At 43.8% G+C, this 26,236-nt stretch overlaps 1 protein-coding gene across 5 annotated transcripts in view; it reads right to left on the reverse strand.

Annotated features, from left to right (window-relative positions):
- The window catches only part of PCNX2 (pecanex 2), a 934,799-nt gene extending 908,907 nt beyond the window's left edge, over positions 1 to 25,892 (reverse strand). For 4 of the 5 annotated variants that reach the window (XM_075862603.1, XM_075862600.1, XM_075862604.1 and 1 more), the window contains exons 1-2: positions 25,542 to 25,892; positions 9,546 to 9,718 (exon numbers count right to left, since the gene is read on the reverse strand). In XM_075862603.1, coding sequence (XP_075718718.1) covers positions 9,546 to 9,718; positions 25,542 to 25,694 — 326 coding nt within the window. In that variant the 5' untranslated portion in view covers positions 25,695 to 25,892. Of the gene's footprint in view, positions 1 to 9,545; positions 9,719 to 11,569; positions 11,683 to 25,541 lie in introns of those variants that run through there. The other variant, XM_075862601.1, reaches the window with a different exon arrangement.
- Between the last annotated feature and the right edge of the window lie 344 nt (positions 25,893 to 26,236).

Below are 26,236 nucleotides of genomic sequence, written 5' to 3' on the forward strand. Positions count from 1 at the left end.
TCACTTGTCTGTTTCCCTACCCCCATTATTACAGTACCCCTCGAAAAATTCCTTGAGGGGTGTAGTTTCCCAAATGGGGTCACTTTTGTGGGTTTTCCACTGTTTTGGTCCCACAGGGGATTTGCAAATGTTACATGGCACCCGAAAACCATTGCAGCAAAACTTGAGCTCCAAAAGCCAAATGGTGCACCTTCAATTCTGAGCTCTGCCGTGTCTCCAAGCAGCAGTTTATTACCACATATGGGGTATTGCTGTAATCAGGAGAAATTGCATTTCAAATGTTGTTGTTTGGGGGGTTTTTTTTGTCCTTTATGCCTTGTAAAAATTGAAAATTTCTACGTTTTATTGGAAAACATTTACATTTTCATTTTCACGGCCTCATTCCACTAAATTCAGCAAAAAACTTGTGTGGTTAAAATGCTCACTATTCCCCTTGATAAATTCCTTGAGGGGTGTAGTTTGAGAGTTTTTCCACTGTTTTGGCCCCACAAGACCTCTCCAAACCTGCCATGGTGCCTAAAATATAGTCTAATAAAAAGAAGGCCCCAAAATCCTCTAGGTGCTCCTTTGCTTCTGAGACCTCTGTGTCAGACCATAAGCACACTAGGGTCACATGTGGGATAGTTTTAAAAACTGCAGAATCTGGGCAATAAATATTGAGTTGTGTTTCTCTGGTAAAGCCCTCTGTGTTACAGAAAAAAATTGATTAAATATGAGTTTCTGCAAAAAAAAAAATAATTTGTAAATTTAACCCCTACTTTGCTTTAATTCTTGTGAAACGCCTAAAGGGTTAAGAAACTTTCTTAATTCTGTTTTGAATACTTTGGGGGGTGCAGTTTTTAAAATGGGGTGATTTATGGGGGTTTGTATTGTATGGACCCCTCAAAGCCACTTCACAACTGAACTGGTCCCTGAAAAAATAGCCTTTTGACATTTTCTTGAATATGTGAGAATTTGCTGCTAAAGTTCTAAGCCTTGTAACGTCCTAGAAAAAGAAAAGAACGTTCAAAAAAATAATTTTATATAAAGTATACATATGATGTATGTGAAATAGTAACTATTTTGTGTGGTATTACTATCTGTTTTACAAGCAGATACATTTAAATATAGAAAAGCGATACTTTTTCGAAATTTTCTCAAAATTTTGGTGTTTTTCAGTAAATATTGAATTTATCGACCAAAGTTTTTCACTAACATAAAGTACAATATTTAACGAGAAATCAATCTCAGAATCGTTTAGATAGGCACAAACATTCCAAAGTTATTACCACAAAAATTGACACGTCAGATTTGAAAAAATCGGCTTTGTCTTTAAGGCAAAAACAGGCTGTGTCCTGAAGGGGTTAATGACATGCAAAAGAGAAAAAATGGAAACAAAATATCCAATAATCTTGATATATTCAGTATCGAGTATGAGTGCCACACGTAGAAATACACACACTTGCAAGCCTTGACATGATATCATTGAGGTTATTAATGGTTTTCTGAGGAATGTTATGCCATGCTGAATGCACTTGGGCACGCAAATCTTTAAGATTGGCTGCTGGCAGCTCCCTTTGCAATTGCCGAGCAATGACATGCTCGATGGGAGACAAGTCCAGAGACGCTGCAGGCCATGGTAGCACGTTTAGGCCAAGCTGCTCACAGTGAAATGAGCAACATGTGGCCTGGAGTTATCCTGTTAAAAAACGACTTCTGTGACACTTTGGAGAAATGGCCGTACCATTGGTTCCACGACCAAATCAATATAACACTGAGGTATTGGTGTACCTGAAATTAAGACTAGAGGGGTCCGGCTACAGTACATTATGCCACCCCACACCATAATTCCAGTTGCAGTTTTTTGGTCACCTCGTCTCCCACAAAAAATTGGAACAAAAAGTGATCAAAAAGACGAATGCACCCCAAACCATAGCACCATTAAAAACTACAGCTCTGCCCGCAAACAATAAGCACTCACAAAGCTCAATCGACTGAAAAATTTAAAAGTTATGACTCCCAGAACACAGATATACAAAACAAATTTTATTTTTAATAAATAAAGTAGTAAAACATAATAAAACAATATAAATTTGGTATCGATATAGTTGTATTGGCCCGCAGAATAAAGTTAACATGTCGTTTTTACTGCACAAAGAATAGTTTTTTTCAGCTTCCCAGTACATTATGCGCAATAAATGGTGCAGTGAAAAACTACAACTCGTCTCAACAAAAAGCAAGCCCTCATATGGCTATATCGATGAGAAATTGATTTCGTAATGTGGGGAAGAGAAAACCAAAATAAAAAAATAATTAAAAATGGCTGTGGCAGAGTTAAGGGGTTAGACAGCTGGGTCACAGTTATCTCCTGAATAGACTGAGCTGGCACCACGGAGCAACGGAATAAGATGTAGCCACATTATGTAAATGTTTTATATAAAACACACCGATTTTTGGAGTTATTTCCCCTATAGAAAATAATGGTGCTAGTATATGGCCTGATTTCTATGCCTTTGCAAACTAAAATCATCTCATAAAACCACTACCTTCAGTTTCTATATAGGTCGGAGTGCCTTTACGAAGATGGCTGCCGTAGAACCAGGAAACTAACTGCAATGGGGCCGGCGGGCCTTATTAATTGAGCTAGCTGCGGAGGGGATCACAGTGCAAGGAGGCTGAAACGGCTGTCTGCTGACTACTATGAAGGAACAAAGCAACACAACAGAAATACCCCATATGTGGTCATAAACTGTTGTTTGTATAAACTGAACAGCTCGAAAAGGCAGAAGCACCATTTGGCATGCAGATTTTGCAAGATTGGTTTTGGGCGCCGTGTCGAATTTGCAGAGCCCCTGAGGTACCAGTACAGGGGAAACTCCTTAAAAGTTACTTAATTTTGGAAAGTACACACCTCAGGATATTCATCTAGGGGTGTAGTGAGCATTTTGACCCCACAGGCGTTTCATAGATTTTATTAGAATTGGGCAGTGAAAAAAAATTCCAAAAATATATAGTTTTAGCCCTCAATTTTTTATTTTCACAAGGCATAATAGGATAAAATCCCCACGCAATTTGTTACTCAATTTCTTCAGACTACGGCAATACCCAATATGTGTCCCTAAACTGCAGTTTGAGCACATGGCAGGACTCCGAAGGGAAAGAGCGACATTTGGCTTTTGCAGCACAGATTTTGCTGGATTACAATTCGGGCGCCATCTTGAATTTACAAAACACCTGATGTACCAGGGTACAGTGGAAAGCCCAGGGAAGTGACCCCATAGCCGTAGCGAAGTGGAAGCTGGCCAAACAGTGTGCAAAATTATTTTAGCACAAGAGTACCTGTAAGAGTCCAGACAGACACGAAGTATAGCAGACGCTTTCACACAGATGGAGCTTGATGTGGCAGATGACACAAGACGTAGCAGATAACACCAGACGTGACAGATGATACCAGATGTGGCAGATGACACCATACATGGCAGATGATACCAGACGTGGCAGATGAGACATACTCGACTCCAACTAAAGGCTTAGGCTTAGGAACAAACACAGTAACAGGATACGGGAAGCCGGATACGGGATGTAATGGCCGGGGTAGGGAGACAGACAGGTGAGCCCTAATCGACCCACCACTCAGTCCCTGCCTACTTGCACGACCCGTCCTTGGCGACGGCGTACAACTGGGCGACGGTACGTGCACAACAGACAAACAGACAAGGGTACACAGAAGCTAAGGGAAATGGGGCAGTTGCCCACGGCAACACCGTGAGCAACAAGAGTAGTGTACGAGCCGAGTCAAACCAGGAGTGTACGAGGTACCATGCGCATTTGAGGCCGATTTTGGTCCACAATTGCACTTTGACCCCAGAAATGAATTGGGAACTTTAGCGATAGGAAACCCCTGAAGTCCATGACCATATATGGACAGTAACGTCGGCAGCAGGGCTGGAGTCCGCGGGCAGAGCATCAGCTGATGCTCTGCTAAGGGACTCCAGTACTGCTGCCTATGTCATTGTCCATATATGGACGGTAACATTGGCAGAAGTGCTGGAGTCACCCAGGCAGAGCATCAGATGATGCTTTCCTGGGGCACTCCAGTACTGCTGCCAACGTCATTGTCCACATATGGATAGTGACAGTGACGTTGGCAGAAGGGCTGTAGTCCCCTGGCAGAGCATCAGCTGATGCTCTGCTCGGGAACTCCAGCGATAGGAAACCCATACATTTACCAAATATGGACTTTGGGAGCAGTGCTGGAGTCCCGAGAAAAGAACTAGCTGATGCTCTGCTCTGGACTCAAGCAATAGGCAATGTGACAGCCCCTTGCGGTCTTGTTCACGAACAGCACATGAAGCAAGCCCTAAGTCTCGTGGGGGTCGTGTCGGAGCATCATCATTATTAGAAAAGCTCCAGCACTTCCGGGAACAGTTCACAAGGTTTGAACTGCACCATTTAGTACAGAATTTTAATTTAAAGTATATTAGTAAGTTACTTCATTTCACATAAATATATTATTGCAATGCAATTTTTGGTCCCTGGATAACCCCCTTCAACAGTGTTTAGCTGTTTAACTAAGGTGTGCTAAATATGGCTAAACGGGGCCTGGTTCTGAACCGATTAAAAGGGTCTTCCAATCTCAGACATTCATGGTATATCCATAGGATATGACATGAATGTCTAATCGATGCAGGTCCCAGATCTGGGACCATCCCCAGTGGTGCAGAGGTGGTCAGAGTTCCTGGAAACAGCTGAGCTCGCTGAGATACACTGTTTCAGAAACCCCTTTAGAAGTAATTGTGTGTTACAGAAACAGAATAGTACAACGGCTGTTTGCTGAACCCCAAAGATTTTTGCATTATTACCTGGATGGATACAGAGGCCCAGACCACATCTATCAACATTCTCTGACAAATACACAAGAATAGAAAAAAATCAAACTAGGGGCAAATATACAAGTGCCCATTTCCTGGACAACAAAAATACAGTTTACACCTGCCCAAATAAAACTACATTCAGAGACCGTATATTCAGGGTTCACCTTTGCATATCACTAAACCGCTTCACCTTCAGGTGACATGAACAAGGAGAATACGTGTCTGATTTATTTCCATTGGATACAGCAAAATTTCAAATCAAAAGAATGTGAAATAAAAATAAATGAGTAAGTTATGTAACGTCCCATTATAAGCTCTTTTACATAGACAGTGGCTAACACTAAATTATATTTGAACGATGTGTGAAAAAATACAATGGGCTCTAGAAAAGTCTGCCCCCTAATATGACACCTGTATGCCACCACTCTGTCCCCTGTATGACATCACTGTCCCCTGTATGCCACCACTCTGTCCCCTAGGTATCCCACCACTGTTGCCTGTATGCCATCATTGTCCCCTGTGTGTCACCACTTTACCCCCTATATGTGCAAAAAATACAATGGGCTCTAAAAAAAAACTCTAAACATTAAAATACAAAATGCAAAAGCATTTAAAGAGGCTCTGTCACCACATTATAAGTGGCCTATATTGTACATGATGTGATCGGCGCTGTAATGTAGATTACAGCAGTGTATTTTATTTAGAAAAACGATAATTTTTGACAGAGTTATGACCTATATTAGCTTTATGCTAATGAGTTTTTCAATGGACAACTGGGCGTGTTTTACTTTTTGACCAAGTGGGCATTGTGGAGAGAAGTGTATGACGCTGACCAATCAGCACCATACACTTCTCTCCATTCATTTACTCTGCACATAGCGATATAGCTATATCGCTATGTGCAGCCACATACACAAACACTAACATTACTGGAGTGTCCTGACAATGAATAGACATTACCTCCAGCCAGGACGTGATGTGTATTCAGAATCCTGACCACTTCTGTAGCGTCTCTGTGATTTACAGCATAGCAGGTGTAGTCTCACGAGATTATGCTGTAAACTGTCGTTCACAGCCAGATCTCGCTGTGCTGTGCTGTAAATCACAGAGAAGTGCAGAGAAGTGGTCAGGATTCTGAATAAACATCTCGTCCTGGCTGGAGGTAATGTATATTCATTGTCAGGACACTGCAGTAATGTTATAGTGTGTGTATGAGGCTGCACATAGCGATATAGCTATATCGGTATCTGCAGTGTAAATGAATGGAGAGTAGTGTATGACGCTGATTGGTCAGCATCATACACTCCTCTGTACAACGCCCACTTGGCCATATAGTAAAACACGCCCAGTTGTCCATTGAGAAACTCATTAGCATAAAGCTAATATAGGTCATAACTTCGTCAAAAATTATCGTTTTTCTAAATAAAAAACACTGCTGTAATCTACATTATAGCGCCGTTCACATCATGTAAAATATAGGCCACTTATAATCTGGTAACATAGCCTCTTTAAGGGATGACAATACTCTCAGGGCAGAAGACGTTGACCCCTTCTACGTGTTGCTTCATATTTTTTTATTATATCTATTTTGATAATTTCTGCGATCTTGAATAATAGCCATTGATACATTAGAAGGAACAGAATTATTCATTTGAGTATCTTTAATACTCTCTTGCTCAACCTCAAAGCATTTTACATGCTTTTGCAAATAGATTATTTTGTGTCATGAACGTTCTTAAGGTTTGCAATAGATCTTTATTGTAACCAATATTTTCTGCCATTTGCATTCTTTGGGCTGCATCTTCATCAGGATCAAGAATATAGAATTGAGCATATTTGCGCTGCTCACGATTATTAGGATGCAATGTTCATGCACAATGATATATTGATTCATTTATTCTAAAACAGTAAGGACCATAATATAGCGGAGATGCCATTTGTGCTTCCATCAATGCAAATGAAAGAGAACTATGAATTGACCGTATGTTAGCAATAACGTTTTTGGAATCCCAATGCTGATATTTCATGTTGTTTAATTAATGTGGAAATTCAAAACGCAATCTAATTTTACTATTCCTTTGGAGCAACATTTAGAACTTTCGGAAGGTGTTTCTCCTGGAAAGTCTTTCGCAATACAAAATTTCCAAATTTGGTTAAGATTGCCACATGAATGTTTCGCAACAAGATTTTCATCATGTATGTTGTTTGAGCCTTATATCGTTTAGTATTCTGCCTAGCTCGATTTGCAGTTTTGACGCCATCGAATAGTTTCTTCAGGCCGTTTTTGTTGTCTGTTTCTGAGTTGTCTTTGTGTGTTTCAATTGCTGATACATGCCCCTTTTTCAGGGGGTCATGTTTTGTGCTTCTTCAGAATTCACATTATGCATAAGATTTTACGCCGTGCCCACCGAGCTAGGAATAGTACAACATCTAGAGCTCCAAAACTTCCCCTCTTCTATGCAGTTAATTCAACAGTCAATCAACTGCATAGGAGTGGGGAAGGGTTGGTGCGAACGATTCAGAAATCTTCCTGGTTCAGCGGGCATGGCGCATGGCAGAATAAAACAATTATTCCACTAACCCATAATCCTTATCTGATAGATACCTAGCAGTGTCAGCCATTTGGCAGTTAAGATCTACTCATAGACTGCCTTTAAAGGGAACCAGTAATGTAAAAAAGATGTCCAATCTGCAGGCAGCATGTTATAGAGAATGAGGAGCTGATTATAATTGTATACAAATTTTTTTGGTATAATCTGTATTTTATTGACTTAAATGCCTGCATACTCTGGGTTTAAGAGTCTAGTTGTATGCCCTATATCACGGCTGTGGGGTATGTGGACCCACTGGGCCATTCTGCCATAGCGGGGTAGCAGCTGGTCAAACGAGAGTCAATAATAGTCTCTAGGACAAGAGTACCTTAGTAGATGACTTGTGCAGCATGATCAGAAGCTACCGTCGATTCCCCTTGATGGAGAGTCAGAAACGAAGCAGCTGCAGAAGACGTTCGGCCCGGTTCTTCAAACACTGTACGGAAAGTCTCCAAGAATAATTGCAGGTTGGAAGATTCAGGCCCCCCCATGTTCCCAGATAGGGTTCATCCATGCCAGAGCTTTGCCTGTGGGGAGCGAGACAATAAAGGCAACCTTGGTCAGATCAGAGGTGAAAAGGTGTGCTCTTGCACTCGTTGATAAAGTCTCTACAGCTCTTAGCATCTCCATTGTAATGAAGTGGAAGTGGCAACGAAACTCCGGACCCAGAACCGACTGGAGTGATGGCGGGAAGTGGAGTAGATGAAGCAGCAACAGAAGCAAGAGCCAAGCATGTGGCAATAGCATTGACCGATTGTAGAAGCTGATCCTGACGTGCTCGAAAGTCTCGCATGTCTGCTTGGATTGCTTGGATCGGCGTCTTGGATTGACCAGTGGGATCCATGGCCTGAGCAAACTGTCATGGCTGTGGGGTATGTGGACGCACTGGGCTGCTCCGCCATAGCGCAGTAGCAGCTGGTCAAATGAGAGTCAATAATATTCTCCAGGACAAGAGTACCTGGGTAGATGACTTGTGTCGGATAATCAGAAGCTGGCTCGTTCCGAACTATCGGGAACTGGCTTGTTCCGGACTATCGAAAGCTGGCTTGTGATGTACTATTGGAAGCTGGCTTGTGCTGGATAATCCGAAGCATACATGTGCTGGATAACTGGACTTGTCTCGGATACAGGACACCGGTACTGTAGTAGTCAGAGACACTGGACTTGGCACGAACACCAGACTAGGACTCAGAAGATTTCACGGACACTTGACTTGGCACGGACACTGTACACTTGACTTGGCACGTACATCGGACACTTGACTTGGCACGGACACTGGACACTTGACACCAAACACGATATGGGATACCGAATAACGCTAGGGAACCTTTGCAGACCAACACAGAGTTAGATAAAATATTGCTCAGGCAATAAGGAAGAATGGAGATTTCTTTTTAAAATCCCAGGTGTGCTGTAATTGGCTAGGGGTGAAGTTCCCGATGCGCGTGCTGACCTTTTAAGACCGAAGACGAGCGCGCACGCACCCTATGGGCATCAGCCGGGGAGGAGACCCGTAGGCCGTGTGGCGGCATCTCTGAGTAAGGAGACGCCGGCAAGACCTGTGTGTCCTCCGGTCGCGGCTGCCGGTGATTGGACTATGTACAAACACCGAACCTCACACGATGAAAAAAGGATAGCACATAACTATGACAAAGAGGTGATACGAGGAACACATAAGCAACTCTGGTGTGATATTCAATGTTTTTACACCAAAGATAAATATAGAATTCAGTTTTTAACTACATATACAAGGGCTGGATATCTACTCCTATTTGTGTACTCCTTCAGTCATTAAAGTTGAAGGCCAACTAATCCCTTATACTGGGCTACTCAGAATAGTGAAATCCAATACAAGGCCAGTGGCCCAAAACAAATATTTGCCATATTTATCATGCATTACAAGACATTTTATGATGAACAGCCTGGACATTTTCTGAAAATATATGAAATGAGTTGTGCCAAATGACAGAATCAAGTGATGCTACATTTGAATACAGATTTGTTTAGAAACGTAACAATGGATCAACAAAAAATCTGCACAGACAATGTACATCATAATACAGATTGTTTTAAAAGCATTATCTCCTTAAGAATATCTTACCCAGAAACAGAGGGGACATCTTGTTTTGGTTGACCTTTTTTTTTTTTAAGATGATTCACAATCCCTTTATCGAACATAAGATGCAGTTGAAAACTTAAAAACTTAATAACTGCAAATAGGATAGTAGTAGTTACACAGTAAAGGCATAGTATGAAGTTTGTTGGAGGCAAGCCCTGTGGAAATAGAAAGTGAGATGGTTGTCACTGAGGTTTTTCTCTTTTCAGCATGCACAACATATCATAATAGACAAACCACTAGATTATAATTACTGTAAAATTAATTTAATATATAAAGAATAAAAGTAAACAGGATGTTCACACTCTCTTAAAGTGTACCTGTACTTTCAAAAAACTTTTGACATGTCATAGTGACATGTCAGAAGTTTTGATCAATGATGATTCAAGCACTGAGACCACCTCCGATCGCTGAAACAAAGGGGCAGAAGCGCTCAGGTGAGCACTGAGCCGCTTCATTTCTAAATTGGCTCTGCTCGGCTTTCCTTGGAAAGTCAAGCGAGCGTTGTACAGGCTCAAAAGAAAGTCTATGAGTCCGTGCACCATTCACTTGGCAGAGCCAATCAGAAACTAAGCGTCTCAGCGCTCACCTGAGCGCTTCTGACGCTTCGTTTTAGAAATCGGAGGGGACTCAGAGCACGGAAACCAACCCATCAATTTGTAGCGACTGGACAAACCCTTTGAGCTTATGACAATATGACATATAAATTGGGCAGGTATTTGCAGATTAAAGTGGATCTACTTCTTAGAACATTATTGTATATGGAAAGCAATCTTTACACCAGCCACGGAACAGTAATATGACTCAGAAAAACACAAAAACTTCTCCATCCCCTAATACCAGACCTTCATTTACTACAGAGAAATGGTAAATTAAGTTTAATATGGATAAATATGACATTTTTGACAAATATGACATGCACTTAAATTAGGGCTGGGCGATTTTGCCCAACGATAAAAAAAAATTCAACACTTTGGGTGATTTTTTATTTGAATCTCGATTTACTTTTTTTTTCTGTTTATTTAACAGTAATACCAAGAGATAATTTAATACATTTTCTTTATATAAATAACTTTTTAACATATATTGCTATAATTATTCTATGTAAATTCACAACATTTAACCTCTGCAAATACTTTATTTTATCTTAAAAATACAACTGGAAAAATCTAATTGACTCTAACTTCAGTGTTCCCCGGCAGGGAACAGGTTAACAGAATCTATAATCAATGAGGCACTGCGTGCACTAACATCCCCCTCTGCCCGTCACCACCTCAGCCGGTCTCCGACATTGCCGGATTCACGCGTCCGTCATTAGACCATTAAAAACGGTCCGTGTGTCAGCCGGATTTCGCAGCCAAATCACGGTACATGTGAACGGGACTCCTGGCATCATAGTCATTTAGGCTGCAACCACATGACAGAAAAAATGGCCATTAAAAACTGATCAATGGTCAGTTTTTCATGTCCATTTTGTATTAGGGTCTCCAAATTCTCATCCATTTCCAGTCCGTCTTTCATGGCAGTTAAAAAAAAAAAAGATGGATTTCATTTGTCAAGGTAGATAGTGCCCCAGTGCCCACATGTAGTGACATAGTGCCCACATAAAATGACAGTGCCACAGTGCCCACATATAGTGACAGTGCCACAGTGCCCACATATAGTGACAGTGCCACAGTGCCCACATATAGTGACATAGTGCCACACAGTGGCGGATTAAGTAGACCATGGGCCCTGGGCTGTTACCCAAACTTGGGCCCCCCTTCCTCACCGTAACTATTTTTAACACTACTTTTTTGGGCAAGCATTAACAGTGTTACGATTCCCCTTGTCACAGGGCTGTGTCCCTACATACTGACAGTATCACACTGTGCTAGGACACATCCTCCTGACAAGGGGAATTGTCTATCAGTCCTGGAACGCAGAAAGACTTTTTGTGAAATACAAGGATTTCCTATAATAAACATGTCAGTAGAGATGACAGATTGTCTATAAATCTAGTGACTCACAGGTGACGACGTAGTTTTTTTCCTCTTCTCCATCCAGTCCAGACTTCATGACGACTTTTCCCGGCCATGACCCATTTCTGCAGAATTTGCCACTCAGATGTCTTTGGCTCCTCACTTTTCCAACATTTCCACACCTATAAACAAAGATAATATTATCATGGTGCCACACACTGTGCCCCTAAATATAATAGCACCAAACACAGCGCCCCTGAATAAAATAGTACAAACACTGTGCCCCTAAATATTATAGCACCATAGACTGCGCCCCTGAATATAATTGTGTCAAACACTGTAGATAGCACCACACACAGCCCCCTGTAAATAGCACTACACAGTCCTCCCCCTCTGTAAATAGCGTCACATAGCCCTCCCCCTCTTGTATATAGTGCTACACAGCAATCCCCCTTAGATATAGTGATACACAGCGCTCCCTTCTATATAGTGCTATACAACAATCCCTCCTTGTATATAGTGCTAAACAGCGTCTCCCCCCTTTGACCTGCAGCTCTTGTAATTGCTCAGTATAATGTCCCCCGTAGCTGCCCCCACAGTATATTGCCACCCATAGCTGCCCCCACAGTATAATGCCCTTCATAGCTGCCTCTACACAGTATAATGCCCCATAGATGTGACACAGTATAATGCCCCCATAGCTGCCTCTACACAGTATAATGCCCCATAGATGTGACACAGTATAATGCCCCCATAGCTGCCTCTACACAGTATAATGCCCCATAGATGTGACACAGTATAATGCCCCCATAGCTGCCTCTACACAGTATAATGCCCCATAGATGTGACACAGTATAATGCCCCCATAGCTGCGACACAGTATAATGCCCCCATAGCTGCGACACAGTATAATGCCCCATAGCTGCGACACAGTATAATGCCCCATAGCTGCGACACAGTATAATGCCTCCATAGCTGCGACACCGTATAATGTCCCCATAGCTGCGACACAGTATAATGCCTCCATAGCTATGACACAGTATAATGCCTCCATAGCTGTGACACAGTATAATGCCCCATAGCTGCGACACAGTATAAGGGTATGTTCACACGTAGTCAACAAAAACGTCTGAAAATCCAGAGCTGTTTTCAAGGGAAAACAGACCCTGCTTTTCAGACGTTTTTTTACCAACTCGCATTTTTCGCGCCGTTTTCACGCCGTTTTCGCGGCGTTTTTTACGTCCGTTTTTGGAGCTGTTTTCATTGGAGTCTATGAGAAAACAGCTCCAAAAACGTCCAAAGAAGTGTCCTGCACTTCTTTTGACGAGGCTGTATTTTTACGCGTCGTCGTTTGACAGCTGTCAAACGACGACGCGTAAATAACAGGTCGTCTGCACAGTACGTCGGCAAACCCATTCAAATGAATGGGCAGATGTTTGCCGACGTATTGTAGCCCTATTTTCAGACGTAAAACGAGGCAAAATACGCCTCGTATACGTCTGAAATTTGGCCGTGTGAACATACCCTAAGGGTATGTTCACACGGCGGGGGTCCGTAACGGCTGAAATTACGGGGATGTTTCAGCCTGAAAACATCCCCGTAAATTCAGCCGTACCGGCATGTGCAGGCGCTTGAACGCCGCGTCAATTACGGCCGTAATTAGCGCTGCTATTCATTGGAGTCAATGAATAGCGGCTCCAATTACGGCCAAAGAAGTGACAGGTCACTTCTTTGACGCGGGCGTCTATTTACGCGCCGTCAATTGACAGCGGCGCGTAAATATACGCCTCGTGTGAACAGACAAACGTCTGCCCATTGCTTTCAATGGGCAGATGTTTGTCAGCGCTATTGAGGCGCTATTTTCAGACGTAATTCGGGGCAAAAACGCCCGAATTACGTCCGTAAATAGGCCGTGTGAACATACCCTTATGCCTCCATAGCTGCGACACAGTATAATATCCCCATAGCTGCGACACATTATAATGCCCCCATAGCTGCGACACAGTATAATGCCTCCATAGCTGCGACACTGTATAATGTCCCCATAGCTGCGACACAGTATAATGCCCCATAGCTGACACAGCATAATGCCCCATAGCTGACACAGTATAATGCCCCATAGCTGAGACACAGTATAATGCCCCATAGCTAACACAGCATAATGCCCCATAGCTGACACAGCACAATGCCCCCATAGCTGAGACACAGTATAATGCCCCATAGCTGACACAGTATAATGCCCCATAGCTGAGACACAGTATAATGCCCCATAGCTGACATAGTATAATGCCCCATAGCTGACACAGCATAATGCCCCATAGCTGACACAGTATAATGCCCCATAGCTGACACAGTATAATGCCCCATAGCTGACACAGCATAATGCCCCATAGCTGACACAGTATAATGCCCCATAGCTGAAACAGTATAATGCCCCCATAGCTGACACAGTATAATGCCCCATAGCTGACACAGTATAATGCCCCATAGCTGAGACACAGTATAATGCCCCATAGCTGACACAGTATAATGCCCCATAGCTGACACAGCATAATGCCCCATAGCTGACACAGTATAATGCCCCATAGCTGACACAGCATAATGCCCCATAGCTGACACAGTATAATGGCCCATATGTGCGTACCTAATAAAAAAGAAAACATAATTACTTACCTATCCCGGTTCCCACGACGGTGGGGGATGCGATGCTTCTCCTCCTCTGCACTGTGCTGTGCTGTGAGTGACTCCGTGCAGACAGGCGCGATGACGTCACTACATCGCGCCTGCCTGCACCGAGCCGCTCACGGCAGAGTGAATGCTGGAGCGAGGCTCCAGCATTCAACCCAACTGAATCTGCGTCCTGCGGATGCAGATTCAGTTGGAAGCGGGCAGCGCTGCATAGTTTTTGAAGTTCGTGTGCGGTTCGGGCCGCGATGGGCCCCCTGGCAGCCTCGGGCCCCGGGCGACCGCCCGAAACGCCCATATTATAATCCGCCATTGGTGCCACAGTGTCCACACATAGACATAGTGCCTACATATAGTGACATAGTGCCCACATATAGTGACATTGTGCCACAGTGCCCACATGAAGTGACAGTGCCACAGTGCCCACATATAGTGACATAGTGCCCACATATAGTGACATAGTACCACAGTGCCCACACATAGTGACATTGTGCCCACATATAGTGTCATAGTGCCACAATGCCCACATATAGTGACACAGTGCCCACATATAGTGACATAGTGCCCACATGTAGTGACTTAGTGCCACAGTGCCCACATATAGTGACGTAGTGCCACAGTGCCCACATATAGTGACGTAGTGTCACAGTGCCCACATGTAGTGACAGTGCCAACATAGTGCCACCCCCTAATATAGTGCCACAGTGCCCATGTAGACAGTGCCACATCCCCTTGCAGATAGCACCCCATGTAGATTGTACCCCACCTTATAGATCACAGCACCACCTCCCTCCCTTGTAGATAGCACCCCAACATGTAGATCTCACCCCCACATGTAGATCGCAGCACCAGCCCCCCTCCCTTGTAAGATCGCACCTCCCCCTTGCAGATCACAGCACCACCAGCCTCCCTTGTAGAGAGCACCCACTCCATTGTAGATCGCACCCCCTTCTTCCTTGAAGATCGCGCCGCTGTAGCTGCCACTAGTAGCTGCTTTGGCCGGGGATTCAGCTCCTAGTGGGATCTACAGCGGCGAGATCTATAAGGAGGGGTTCTGGTGTGATCTACAAGGTACAAGATGGGTGCGATCTGCAAGAGGGTGTGATCTACAGCGGGGCGGTGGTGTGGCTATCTACTAGGAGTCCCTGCTTCCCTACAGCTGTTCAGTGCTGTATCATTTTGTTCAGTATAGAACAGCAGTTCCATTGGGAAGCAGAGACAGAAAGGGGCGGACCAGGAGGTGACGAGGGGGAGAGACCAAGCTTCCCCTTGCAGCTCGGTGCAACGGCGCCACTAAAGAATCGATTCTACAATTCTGTTAAAAAATTGAATCGTGAGAATCCTTGAGGGCGAATTAATTGGATTAATCGCCCAGCCTTAACTTAGTTGTAAGAAGCAAATTCTACATTTAAGTATTAGATAGTAACACTGGGTGAAATTGTCATTGAAAAAGACTAGGTGATATAAGAGAACAGTAAACTTAATTATAGCAACCAGTGGGAGGCAGCAGCAGCAGCAGCCAAGGCAAATAAAATCATTGGATGCATCAAAAAATGCGTAGATGCATGACAAAAATATTGTTTTGCCTGGATACATATAGCTAGTGTAACACCCATGGCCACGGACCGTCAGGATTACTCACATCCTGACGGCCGCAGCCATGGATCAGTGAGCGCTGGCCCTCTTCAGGAGATGCCAGCGCTCACTTCCGCTCCACTCTGCTGTCACCCGTAGGGTGCTCGCGCACACGCTTGCCCGGTCTTAAAGGGCCAGCGCGTGCACCCGAGTCTGATTCCGAATTAGCCCATACTCACACTGCACTATAAGAAGGGCCCTGCCCCTTCCTGCATTGCCTGAGCGTTGTTGTCGTTTACCTATGTTCGTCTCTGCAAATGGTCCCTAAAGTGTTTTCCAGTTCCCAGTGTTCCCGTTCCTGCTACCTGTATCCTATATCCCATACACCTAACGTGACCACATTTTAAATATTGCGTACAATTTTGGGCGCCTGTGTATAAGGACATAGCTGAACTTGATCAAGGGAGGTCAAGGTAAGGGAATAGGTGGATTGAAATACCAAGACATGCTATCAAACATTGGGTTATTGAGATTTGGAAAAAGATGGCTATGGGGAAATCTAATTACACTGTACAAATATATGAATGAACAGTACAGAGATCTTTTTAATTAACTTTTTACTTCTAGGCCTGTAACCGTGACAAGGGGGTATCTAAAGAAAAGAAGGTTTAATTATAGATGGGGATTCTTTACTGGAAGAGATCATGTGAGTTCTGGCGATTTGTTCTGATTGCTAATATTGGAGTCAGAAAGGGATTTTTCTCTTAATATGAGGCAATTGGCTTCCGCCTCATAGGCGTTTTTGCCTTCCCCTGGATCAACAAGGATTATGGTTTGGACTTGATGGACCTGTGTAATTTTACACACCAAAAAAAAAAAACTTGATTATTTTAAATTCATATTCCGCAGTGCTGTACAGATATTGTCACCATTCACATCAGTCCAAGTCACCAATGAGGCTCACAATCTATTCTCATTAGCTCTGACACACACTAGGGTCAATTTCATAGGATGCCAATTCACCTATCAGTATGTTTTTTTTAAACTTGTTTTATTAAACTCAAAGCTTGAACTTGAGCATATGTATTACAATACAATGAATACAAAATCATAAGATTACATACCATACAATATATATATAAATACACATAACATTCTTCAGGAAAGAAAGATATAAAATGCCATGGTAACATTCCCGCACTTTAACTATATTTCTCACCTAACAGATTAATTATCTAGCATTCTAGTAGGGTGCGTTCACATATATCAGTTGCATCAGCATCAGTTTTTTTGTCTCTCAAGTGAATACAACTGCAAAAACTGATGCAAAAATGTATCAGATGCCATCAGACTTTTTCACAATTTTTACTACAGAAATATCAGTTGTTATCGGTTTTCGTTAGTTGCCATCAGTTTTTACCATCCATTTTTAACATGAGTTTTTACCAAAGTGGTCCAACAAAAAGGTAGTCAAGGGTCTGAAAAAGTGCCAATTTTATCAGAGTGGTGCATAGTTTGTGATAGATTGGATACTGTCACAATCTAGGGGTATGTGGACCCACTAGGCCGCTCCTCCATAGCGGAGTGGCAGCTGGCCAAATCACAGTCAATGCAAAAGTCTATACAAAGAGTTTGTAGCACAAGGGTACATGAGATAGTCCAGACAATGGCAGAGGCTTTAGCACGGATGGGGCTAGATGTGGTTGGTTGCGGCAGACATGGTGAATGATACTAGTAGGCATAGCAGGTTGTGTCACGCGTGGTGGATGACAGCAGGCGGCACATCACGACGCCAACACTAGACAGGCTCAGGAACAAAACACAGCACGGGATACAGGATAGGTAGCAGAGTACGGGAACACTGGGAGCAGGATAACACTAAGGGACCATTTGCGATACAGACATGGGAAGACTACAACAATGCTCAGGCAACGAGTGAAAGGGCAGGGCCCTTTTTATAGTTCAGAGTGATCTGGAGATACAAAATTAATTAATTGATTTACTTAATAAATTTATTTAATTTCACCCCCTAGTAGACCCTACAGGGCAGAGCGGCCACATGTGCTGACGACTCCAGGGAGGGAGACGTCGGCAGAAAGAGAGATGTCTGCGGTCGTCAGGTAAGTGGAGACTGTGTACAGTACACCACCCTTAAGACCTGAAGAGCATCTGCGCTGTTTCTCTTGCTCAGAAAGTTTGATTCTGTCTACCTGCATAGGTTCCTCAGGTAGGACAACAGGAGGACGCAATCGTGGTCTCTGGAACAAGGGTGCCAGTCTGTGGAAACATCTCTCCCGCCGGACCTCCTGAGCATGTTCCTAGATTCTCATGTGGACCCGGGTAGCCAAAAGGATGAGAGCATCCAGGGTAGATGGAAGATGGGCTGCTAGTTTGTCCTTAATGTGCGAGGACAGTCCCTTCCAAAACGTCGCCACCAATGCCTCATTGTTCCATGCCAAATATGCTGCCAGGGTATCGAAGGAGATAGCATACTCTCCTACTCTGGACCCTCCTTGCTTGAGGGTTAGCAGAGTGGCCCCTGCAGGGAATGTTCGACCTGGCTCCTCGAACACCATACGAAATGTCTGTAGGAATAAAGCTAGGTCAGAGAATTCAGGTCCCTGTCATTTCAAGATGGGATTTGCCCATGCCAGGGCCTTGCCAGCGAGAAGGGAAATGATGAACGCTACCTTGGCCTCATCTGAGGGGAAGAGATGAGCTCGTAGCCTAAAATTAATGATACATTGGTTGAGAAAACCTCTGCAGGCTCTAGGGTCACTGTCATAGCATTGAGGAAGAGGCAACGGGACTGTGGATCCGAAACAGACAAGAGGAGTGACGGGCAGTGGGACAGCAGCAGCATCTGGAAGAGGAGCAGGAGGTTGATCCAGTCAGGCGACGATGGAATTTACAGCCACGAGGAGTTAATCCTGGCGTGCACGTAGGTCATGCATATCTGTTTTAATTACCTTAACTGCGGTCTTGGTTTGGCCAGCGGGTTCCATGGCCTGAGTGTACTGTCACGATCTAGAGGTATGTAGTAGACCCACTAGGCCGCTCACCATAGCGGAGAGGCAGCTGGCCAAGTCACAGTCAATGCAAAAGTCTATACAAAGAGTTTGTAGCACAAGGGTACCTGAGATAGTCCAGACGATGGCAGATGCTCTAGCACGGATGGGGCTAGATGTGGCAGGTTGCGCCAGACTTGGCGAATGATACCAGTAGGCGTAGCAGGTTGCGCCAGACATGGTGGACAGTAGGCGGCACAACACGACTCCAATACTAGACAGGCTCAGGAACAAAACACAGCACGGGATACAGGTAGTAGGGCACGGGAACACTGGGAGCAGTATAACACTAAGGGACCATTTGCGATATAGACATGGGAAGACTACAACAACACTCAAGGCAAGGAGTGAAAGGGCAGGGCCCTTTTATAGTCCATGGCGATCTGGAGATAATTAATTAATTACATATGCGTGTGCTGGCCCTTTAAGGCCGGGTACTAGCACGCTCCCCTTAGCTGAGACTACAGGGCAGAGCGGCCGCATGTGCTGATGTCTCCGGGGTAGGAGACGTCGGCAGGAAGAGACAGGTCTGCGGTCGGCAGGTAAGTGGAGGCTGCAGCCCGTGACCGCAGCCGTTACAGATACATGATAGATTAGATACATGTTGTGTACCATGTCAGGACTCTCCTTCTCTGCTCCGGCCTCGGCGCTGAAGTCTGACACACATATTGTAATGTTATGTATGTCATATTCAGTGCAGCGGCCGAGAGGGAGAGTCCAAAAGGCAGCTGCTGCGCACTGACCTCACCTTAGATCAGATCTTCAAAGCAGCCTTGTGGACCTGCAAAGATGCCAAACAATAGCCCTAATTTCAGGGAGTAGATCATTTTTGGTGCCTTCACATCTACCGAATCCCACCCCGCATCTCCTACCCACCCCACACCACGCTGGGATTGCTGTTTCTATTTACACATCAGGGTCAGAGTGTCGGCCATTAAGGCTATATGAGGGCTTGATTTTTGCGGAACAAGTTGTAGTTTTTCGTAGCGGCATGTATTGTACTATATAATGTACTAGGAAACAGGAAAAAATATATTTGTGGGGTAGAAAATGAAAAAAAACCTGCGCTTCGTTTTTATGGAATTCACCGTGCATTTAAAACAGCATGTTAACTTTATTCTATGGGTCAATACGTTTACGGCGATACCAAATTTATATAGTTTTTTTCTATATTTTACTACTTTTACAAGGAAAAATCTAACTATGAAAAATAAAATTTATTTTGTGTCGCCAAATTCTGAGGGTCATAACTTTTTTATTTTTCCGTCAATTAAGCGGTATGAGGGTTTATTTTTTTGCGGGATAAGCTGTCGTTTTTAATGCTACCATTTTGGGGTACATGCAAGGTTTTGATCACTTTTTATTCCATTTTTTTGTGGGAGATAAGGTGACCATAAAAAAAGCAATTCTGGTGTTTGCATTTTTCTTTTTTTTACGGCGTACACCGTGCGGGTTAACTAGTTCAGACTTTTAAGGGCCAGTTCACACAGAGTTTTTAGACGCGGAAGCCGCGTCGGAAAACGAGCCAAAAAATGGCTGAAAATGCCTCCCACGAGCTGAAAAACCGTCTCGCGAGATAAAGAGGCGACATGCCCTATCTCCAGGCGTCTACGTCTCTGACCTCCCATTGACATCAATGGGAGGCAGAGAAAGCGTATTTCGCTGCGTTTTTGCCCATCGGTCCTCAATGGCCGCGGGCGAAAAATGCAGCGAAAAACGTGGCAAACGGCGTACAGGCAGATCAATATCTGCCTCAAAATGCCAAATGGAATTTAGAGGCAGAATTTTCTGCCTGCAAAAATCTCCGTGTGAACATACCCTTAGGTTGCGGCAATACCAATTATGTTTATTTTATTATTTTTTTACAATGCTTTAGGGTGAAAAAAAGGAAAAGGTTTTTCTTTAACTTATAAAAAAAAATATTTTTGTACATATTTATTTCACTGATTTTTACTTTTTTTATTAGTCCCCCTAGGGGACTTGAACCAGCGATATATTGTCTTTCTGACAGGCTTTTATTTAGCTTAATAGGAGCACAAAGATGGCAGACCTGGGGGCCTTCATTAGGCCCCCTGGCTGCCATAGCAACTATCGCCACTCCGCGATTGCATTGCGGGCGGCGCGATGAGCTGCTAGAGGGGGTCGCCTCCCTCTTTCTAATGATTTAAAGAGGCTCTGTCACAACATTATAAGTGCCCTATCTCCTATATAATGTGATAGGCGCTGTAATGTAGGTAACAGCAGTGTTTTTTATTTAGAAAAACTATCAATTTTCACCAAGTTATGACCTATTTTAGCTTTATGCTAATTACTTTCTTAATGCCCAACTGGGCGTGTTTTTAATTTTGACCGAGTGGGCGCTGTGGAGAGAAGTGTATGTTGCTGACCAATCAGTCAAGTGTGTAGATTATAATATATTTTTTATTATTGTTATTCTGTTTTTTCTGTTTTATCTTCACAGAGGTTTATCTTCACAGAGGGATTATAATTAATACTTTTCTTCAAGCAGTGTTATGCAGACACTTATTCAGTAATTTTTTATTTTTTTTACAGGCGATTTTTAATTGACGTTTCTGCCGATCCAGGTCTTTATCATAATCGCTTAAACTGTATGAAGTCGGTGTGAAGCTAAGTACTAAGGCGTCTGTCAGGCGCTCTATATGCAAAATAAAATAAATTACTGAATAATTTATTATACTCTACACACTTGAGTGCTTGGGTTATTTCTTCGATATATATTGTGGGTTGCCCAAACCCGAACCCTCATAGCACCTGAACATCCCAACCAGGAGTGCAATCCAATTTTTCTAAATACAAGGCTGACCAATCAGTGTCATACACTTCTCTCCATTCATGTACTCAGCACAGTGATCTTGCGAGATAACGATGTGCTGTCACTTACACCCACATTAACGTTACTGAAGTGTCTTGAGAGTAAATAGACATCGCTTCCAGCCAGGACGCGATGTCTATTAAACACTCCCGTCACTTTGGTAACGTTAATGTGTGTCACTTACTCGAGATCACGCTTGCTGTCATTTACAGCGTGATATCGAGTAAGTGATAACAATGCCACAGTGCCCTCTGTAGATAGTGCCACACCCCCCCTGTAGATAATGCCGCAGTGCCCTCTATAGATAATGCCACAGTACCCCCTGTAGATGCCACACGGCCCCCTATAGATAGCACCACACAGCCCCCTATAGATAGCGTCACACAGCCCCCTGTAGATAGCCCCGCACAGCGCCCCCTGTAGATAGCGCCACCACCACTATATATATCGCTTCCCCTGTAGATAGTGCCACTGTAGTTCCCTCTAGCAGCGTAATTCCTAGCCAGAGCATTGCCGACGCTGTGGCCAGGGATTCCCTCCAGAAGCCTCTAATGCCAAAGTCCATATATGGACAGTGGTTACCTCTAGAAGCGGAATCTCTGGCCAGAATGTTGCTTATGCTCTGCTGGTCATACATGGACAGTGACATGAGGGGCCACTCCTGAAGCGGAATCGCCGGCCACAGAGTTGCTGATGCTGTAGCCGAGGATTCCGCTCCAGGAGAAGCCCCTAACGTCACTATCCATGTATGGACTGTGGCATCAGGGGCTCCTCCTAGAGGGCATCCCCGGCCACAGTGACGGCAATGCTCTGGCTGGGGATTCCACTGCTAGAGGGAGCTACAGTGGCACTATCTACAGGGAAAAGGGGTAGCGCTATATTAAAGGGGGTTGGCGCTATAAACAGGGGGGCATGAGTGGCACTAAATTCCGCTCCTGATCCCCGGCCAGAGCGTCACCAATGCTCTGGACGGGAAGTTCCACGCTTGGTGGTGCCAAAAGTGGATGGCGGCAGCACCGGGCTACAAAGTATTAAGATAGTATACGGCGCCGGACTTCCATGGGAGCCGGACCCAAAAACGCTACAGGTAACGTTTTTTGGATCCGGTACCTGCACAGGTCCAGCGCCGTACGGCATGAACACTTATGTCCTATGTGCCAGAATACATCTAAGAAGAAAGCTATGGGGTCCGTTCTGTATCAGTTTCCCTCCAGATTTTCTGCAACACGCCAGAGGGTCTCTGAAAGGGACAACGGATATATGTGAACGGCCCCTCAGAGAAGAGCGAACAGCTCTTTCGGAGCCAAGGGTCAGCAGAGAAGAATTCCAGGGAGTCCAAAGTTGGGCCAATTTTAAAGGGCATTTCCTGTTCCAAAAAAACACGGGATGTTTTATTTACCAAGGACCTACACTGTGCTATATATAGGGATCTATCAGCCAACCAGCGCAAGGCTATAGCCTTTCTTGCTAGAAAAAGTGTTTCTATAAGAAATATTCGCATATGATGAGACTATTGCTCCTCTTTCAGCAGTCCTAAGCGACATACCGCAGTCGTAACCGGCACTGGCTGTGAAATTATCTTGGCCAAAAAGGAGGTAACCTCCTCCCAAAAAAAACGAATAAAGGGTCATTCCAAAAATTTGCCTTCGGTGTTTGACATTTATGGCATTCCGTATGGGGCAAGCGACCTATCCGGTGTAATTTGATAGGGGTGAGATAGCATTGGTGAGTTATGTATAGTTGGGTAAGTTTGTTATTTACTGAAGGAGAAACATATAAATGTAATTTTGACCAGTTAATCAGGAGCCCTGAGAAGGAGCCAAATTGGTTTACTGTATCAATAGGCCTGGGTAGTGTAGTATCTACAGCTGACATGAAAAGTAGCAGATAATCTGCATATAGACCTACTCTGCTTTCCCTGTTTCCCAAAGTCACTCCTCTGTAGGGTTATGACGATACCAGAATTTGGACTTCGATACCGATACTTTGTGTAGTATTGCGATACTCGATACCAAAACGATACTTTGCCAACAATAATAAAAATTTAACAAAAAGGTTCTTCCATTTCCTGATGTGAGGCACGTGGACTGAATTTTTAACTTCCGTGTGCCTCACTGTAATAGTAATTAACCCATTATGTTTCTCAGTCATAATGGACAACATTGGGTTAAAGTGTGAGGTACATGATTGGGTTAATAACTATAAATGTGAGGCATATGGAGGTTCAAAATTCATAAAACCTCGTGCCCCACGTTAATAAGTTAAACAAAGCAGTTTTTATTTTATTTTATAACAGCGTAAACATCATAAATGACGCTATAAATTTATTACTATCGCGAAGATACCGAATATGTGTTTATCTTATGTATTGATACTTATTTTAATGTTTATTGTAAAAAAATGTGTGTATATTTTTGTTTATTTAACATTACTTTATTTCTTTTTTTCTTTCTAATGTTCACACAGAAACGGCCCGAAAATGCCTCCCATTGATTTCAATGGGAGGCGGAGGCGTCTTTTTCCCGCGAGTGGTAAAACCGTCTCGCGGGTGAAAGAAGGGACATGCCCTATCTTTGGCCGTTTGTGCCTCTGTCTTCAATGGGAGGCAGAGAAAGCGTATTTCGCTGCGTTTTATGCCGCGGTGCTCAATGGCCGCAGGCGAAAAACGCCGCAAAACAACGACGCGAAAATCAGCGTGCAGGGAGAGGAAAATCTGCCTCAAACTTCCAAACGGAATTTTGAGGCAGAAATTCCGCCTGCAAAAAACGGACACCTTTCAGTGTATTTGCGGGAAGGTGTCCGGGCCATAGAAATCCTCCGCAAAAGATAGGTCATGTCCTATCATTTGCTTTTAACGGACCGTGCTCCCATACTTTATATGGGAACACAGGCTGAAAATGCGAGTGGCTGTCCGTGGCCGCCTGTGCACGTAATCACGGACCGTGATTGCAGGCACGTACATGTGCATGAGGCCTAATCTGGTGCATCATCTTAGCCAGGTCCCTTTTTCTAGACACTTTTTAAAACTAGGTGCATAAGGCTTCGTTCACATCTGCGTTTGGGTCCCGTTCTGACGTTACGTGGGAGCTTTCCGTCAGAACGGGACCCTGAGCAGACACAAACTGACACCGACGTTTCCGTCTCCATCACCATTGGTTTCAATGGTGACGGGGCCCCTAGTTTCTGTTTCTCTCTTTTGTGCACCGGATCATTCGTTTTTCCGGAAGCAATAGCGTAGTTGACTACACTATTGCTTCGGCAAAACGACAGGTCCAGTGCACAAAAGAGGCAAACGGAAACCACGGGCACCGGCTCCATCACCATTGAAATCAATGGTGATCGAGACGGAAACTCGCACCTCAAAAACCTTATTGAAATCAATAGAAGATGGAGATTAACGTGTTTTTTTGCCGCAATATTTGACAAATTTTTTTGCAAAACAAACGCGCAAAAATGTGTCAAAAAACGCATGTGGTGCAAAGCCACTTCAAAAAAACCGGAGCTGATTTTTCCAGGCAGAATTTTCTGCCTGCAGAAAACTCTGTGTGAACAGGCCCTAATAAGCTGACAATATTTTTTGGGCAGAAAACATGAGAAAAAACAGCTGAAGCGCTCAGAAACTCTAGTAATTTAATTTAAAAAAAACAGCATAATTTTTCCAGCAGCATTTATTTGGTTTTGCTGAGACAACACCCGAATTCAGCAATAATATCTCACATGTGCCAGTCCTGTGACCAATACCGTGCACACTTTACAGGGTCCTGGGGAGGACTCCGATCCACTCAAAAACAACATCCAGGCTAGTGCTGAAAACAAGCGAATGTCATAGCGTGGGAAGAAGGATTTATAAAACACTTACCAAGTGCATGGCGAGCGGTAACAAGAGCAGGAATATCCACAGATATAAATGGCAGATGTTATTAAACTGGCTGTCATGGGGGTCGTGGTACCAGCCCCCTGTCAATGCCGCCCAGACCCCTTGCCGGAATATCTGAAGGACGTGGGATTCCATCACTACCACCACAGACTGCACACAGCTGGACAATGACTCCAGAAGAATATATGAGACGCTGCAAGGGCATCACAGTGCGCATTACCACAGTTTGATGCTCACAGCTTCTATTCCATGCGGCATTTTCCAGAAGCTGCTATGAATTGCAGACGAATCACATTCTAGGAGGAATCGTCGCCGCTGTATTGTTCTGCATTTTTCACGATCACCACTAGATGGCTGTCTAGGTTGTCTTCAGCATGAAGTGAGGTAATGAGTGCAGTCACAGTATAATATTCTGATGTAATCTGCAGTTGCCAAATGACCTCGTTTTAGAAAGCTTGCAGTTTACATTAGATCTTGTTTCCACATCCCAGTCATTAGGAAAACCTGAATTATAGCAGAACTAATTATGACTTCTCACATAACGTATCGGAATGAACAAATTAATTGAGAACATGATTTATAAAAACGTACTAGGGTAACCTGTTTTATGACCGGATGTAGCAGGACAACGTGATTTGCCACAGAAAATATTATGGTCATTTGATTTATGACATAAC

Source organism: Rhinoderma darwinii, chromosome 4 (genome assembly GCF_050947455.1).
Source record: "Rhinoderma darwinii isolate aRhiDar2 chromosome 4, aRhiDar2.hap1, whole genome shotgun sequence".
Classification (NCBI taxonomy): Eukaryota; Metazoa; Chordata; class Amphibia; order Anura; family Rhinodermatidae; genus Rhinoderma; species Rhinoderma darwinii.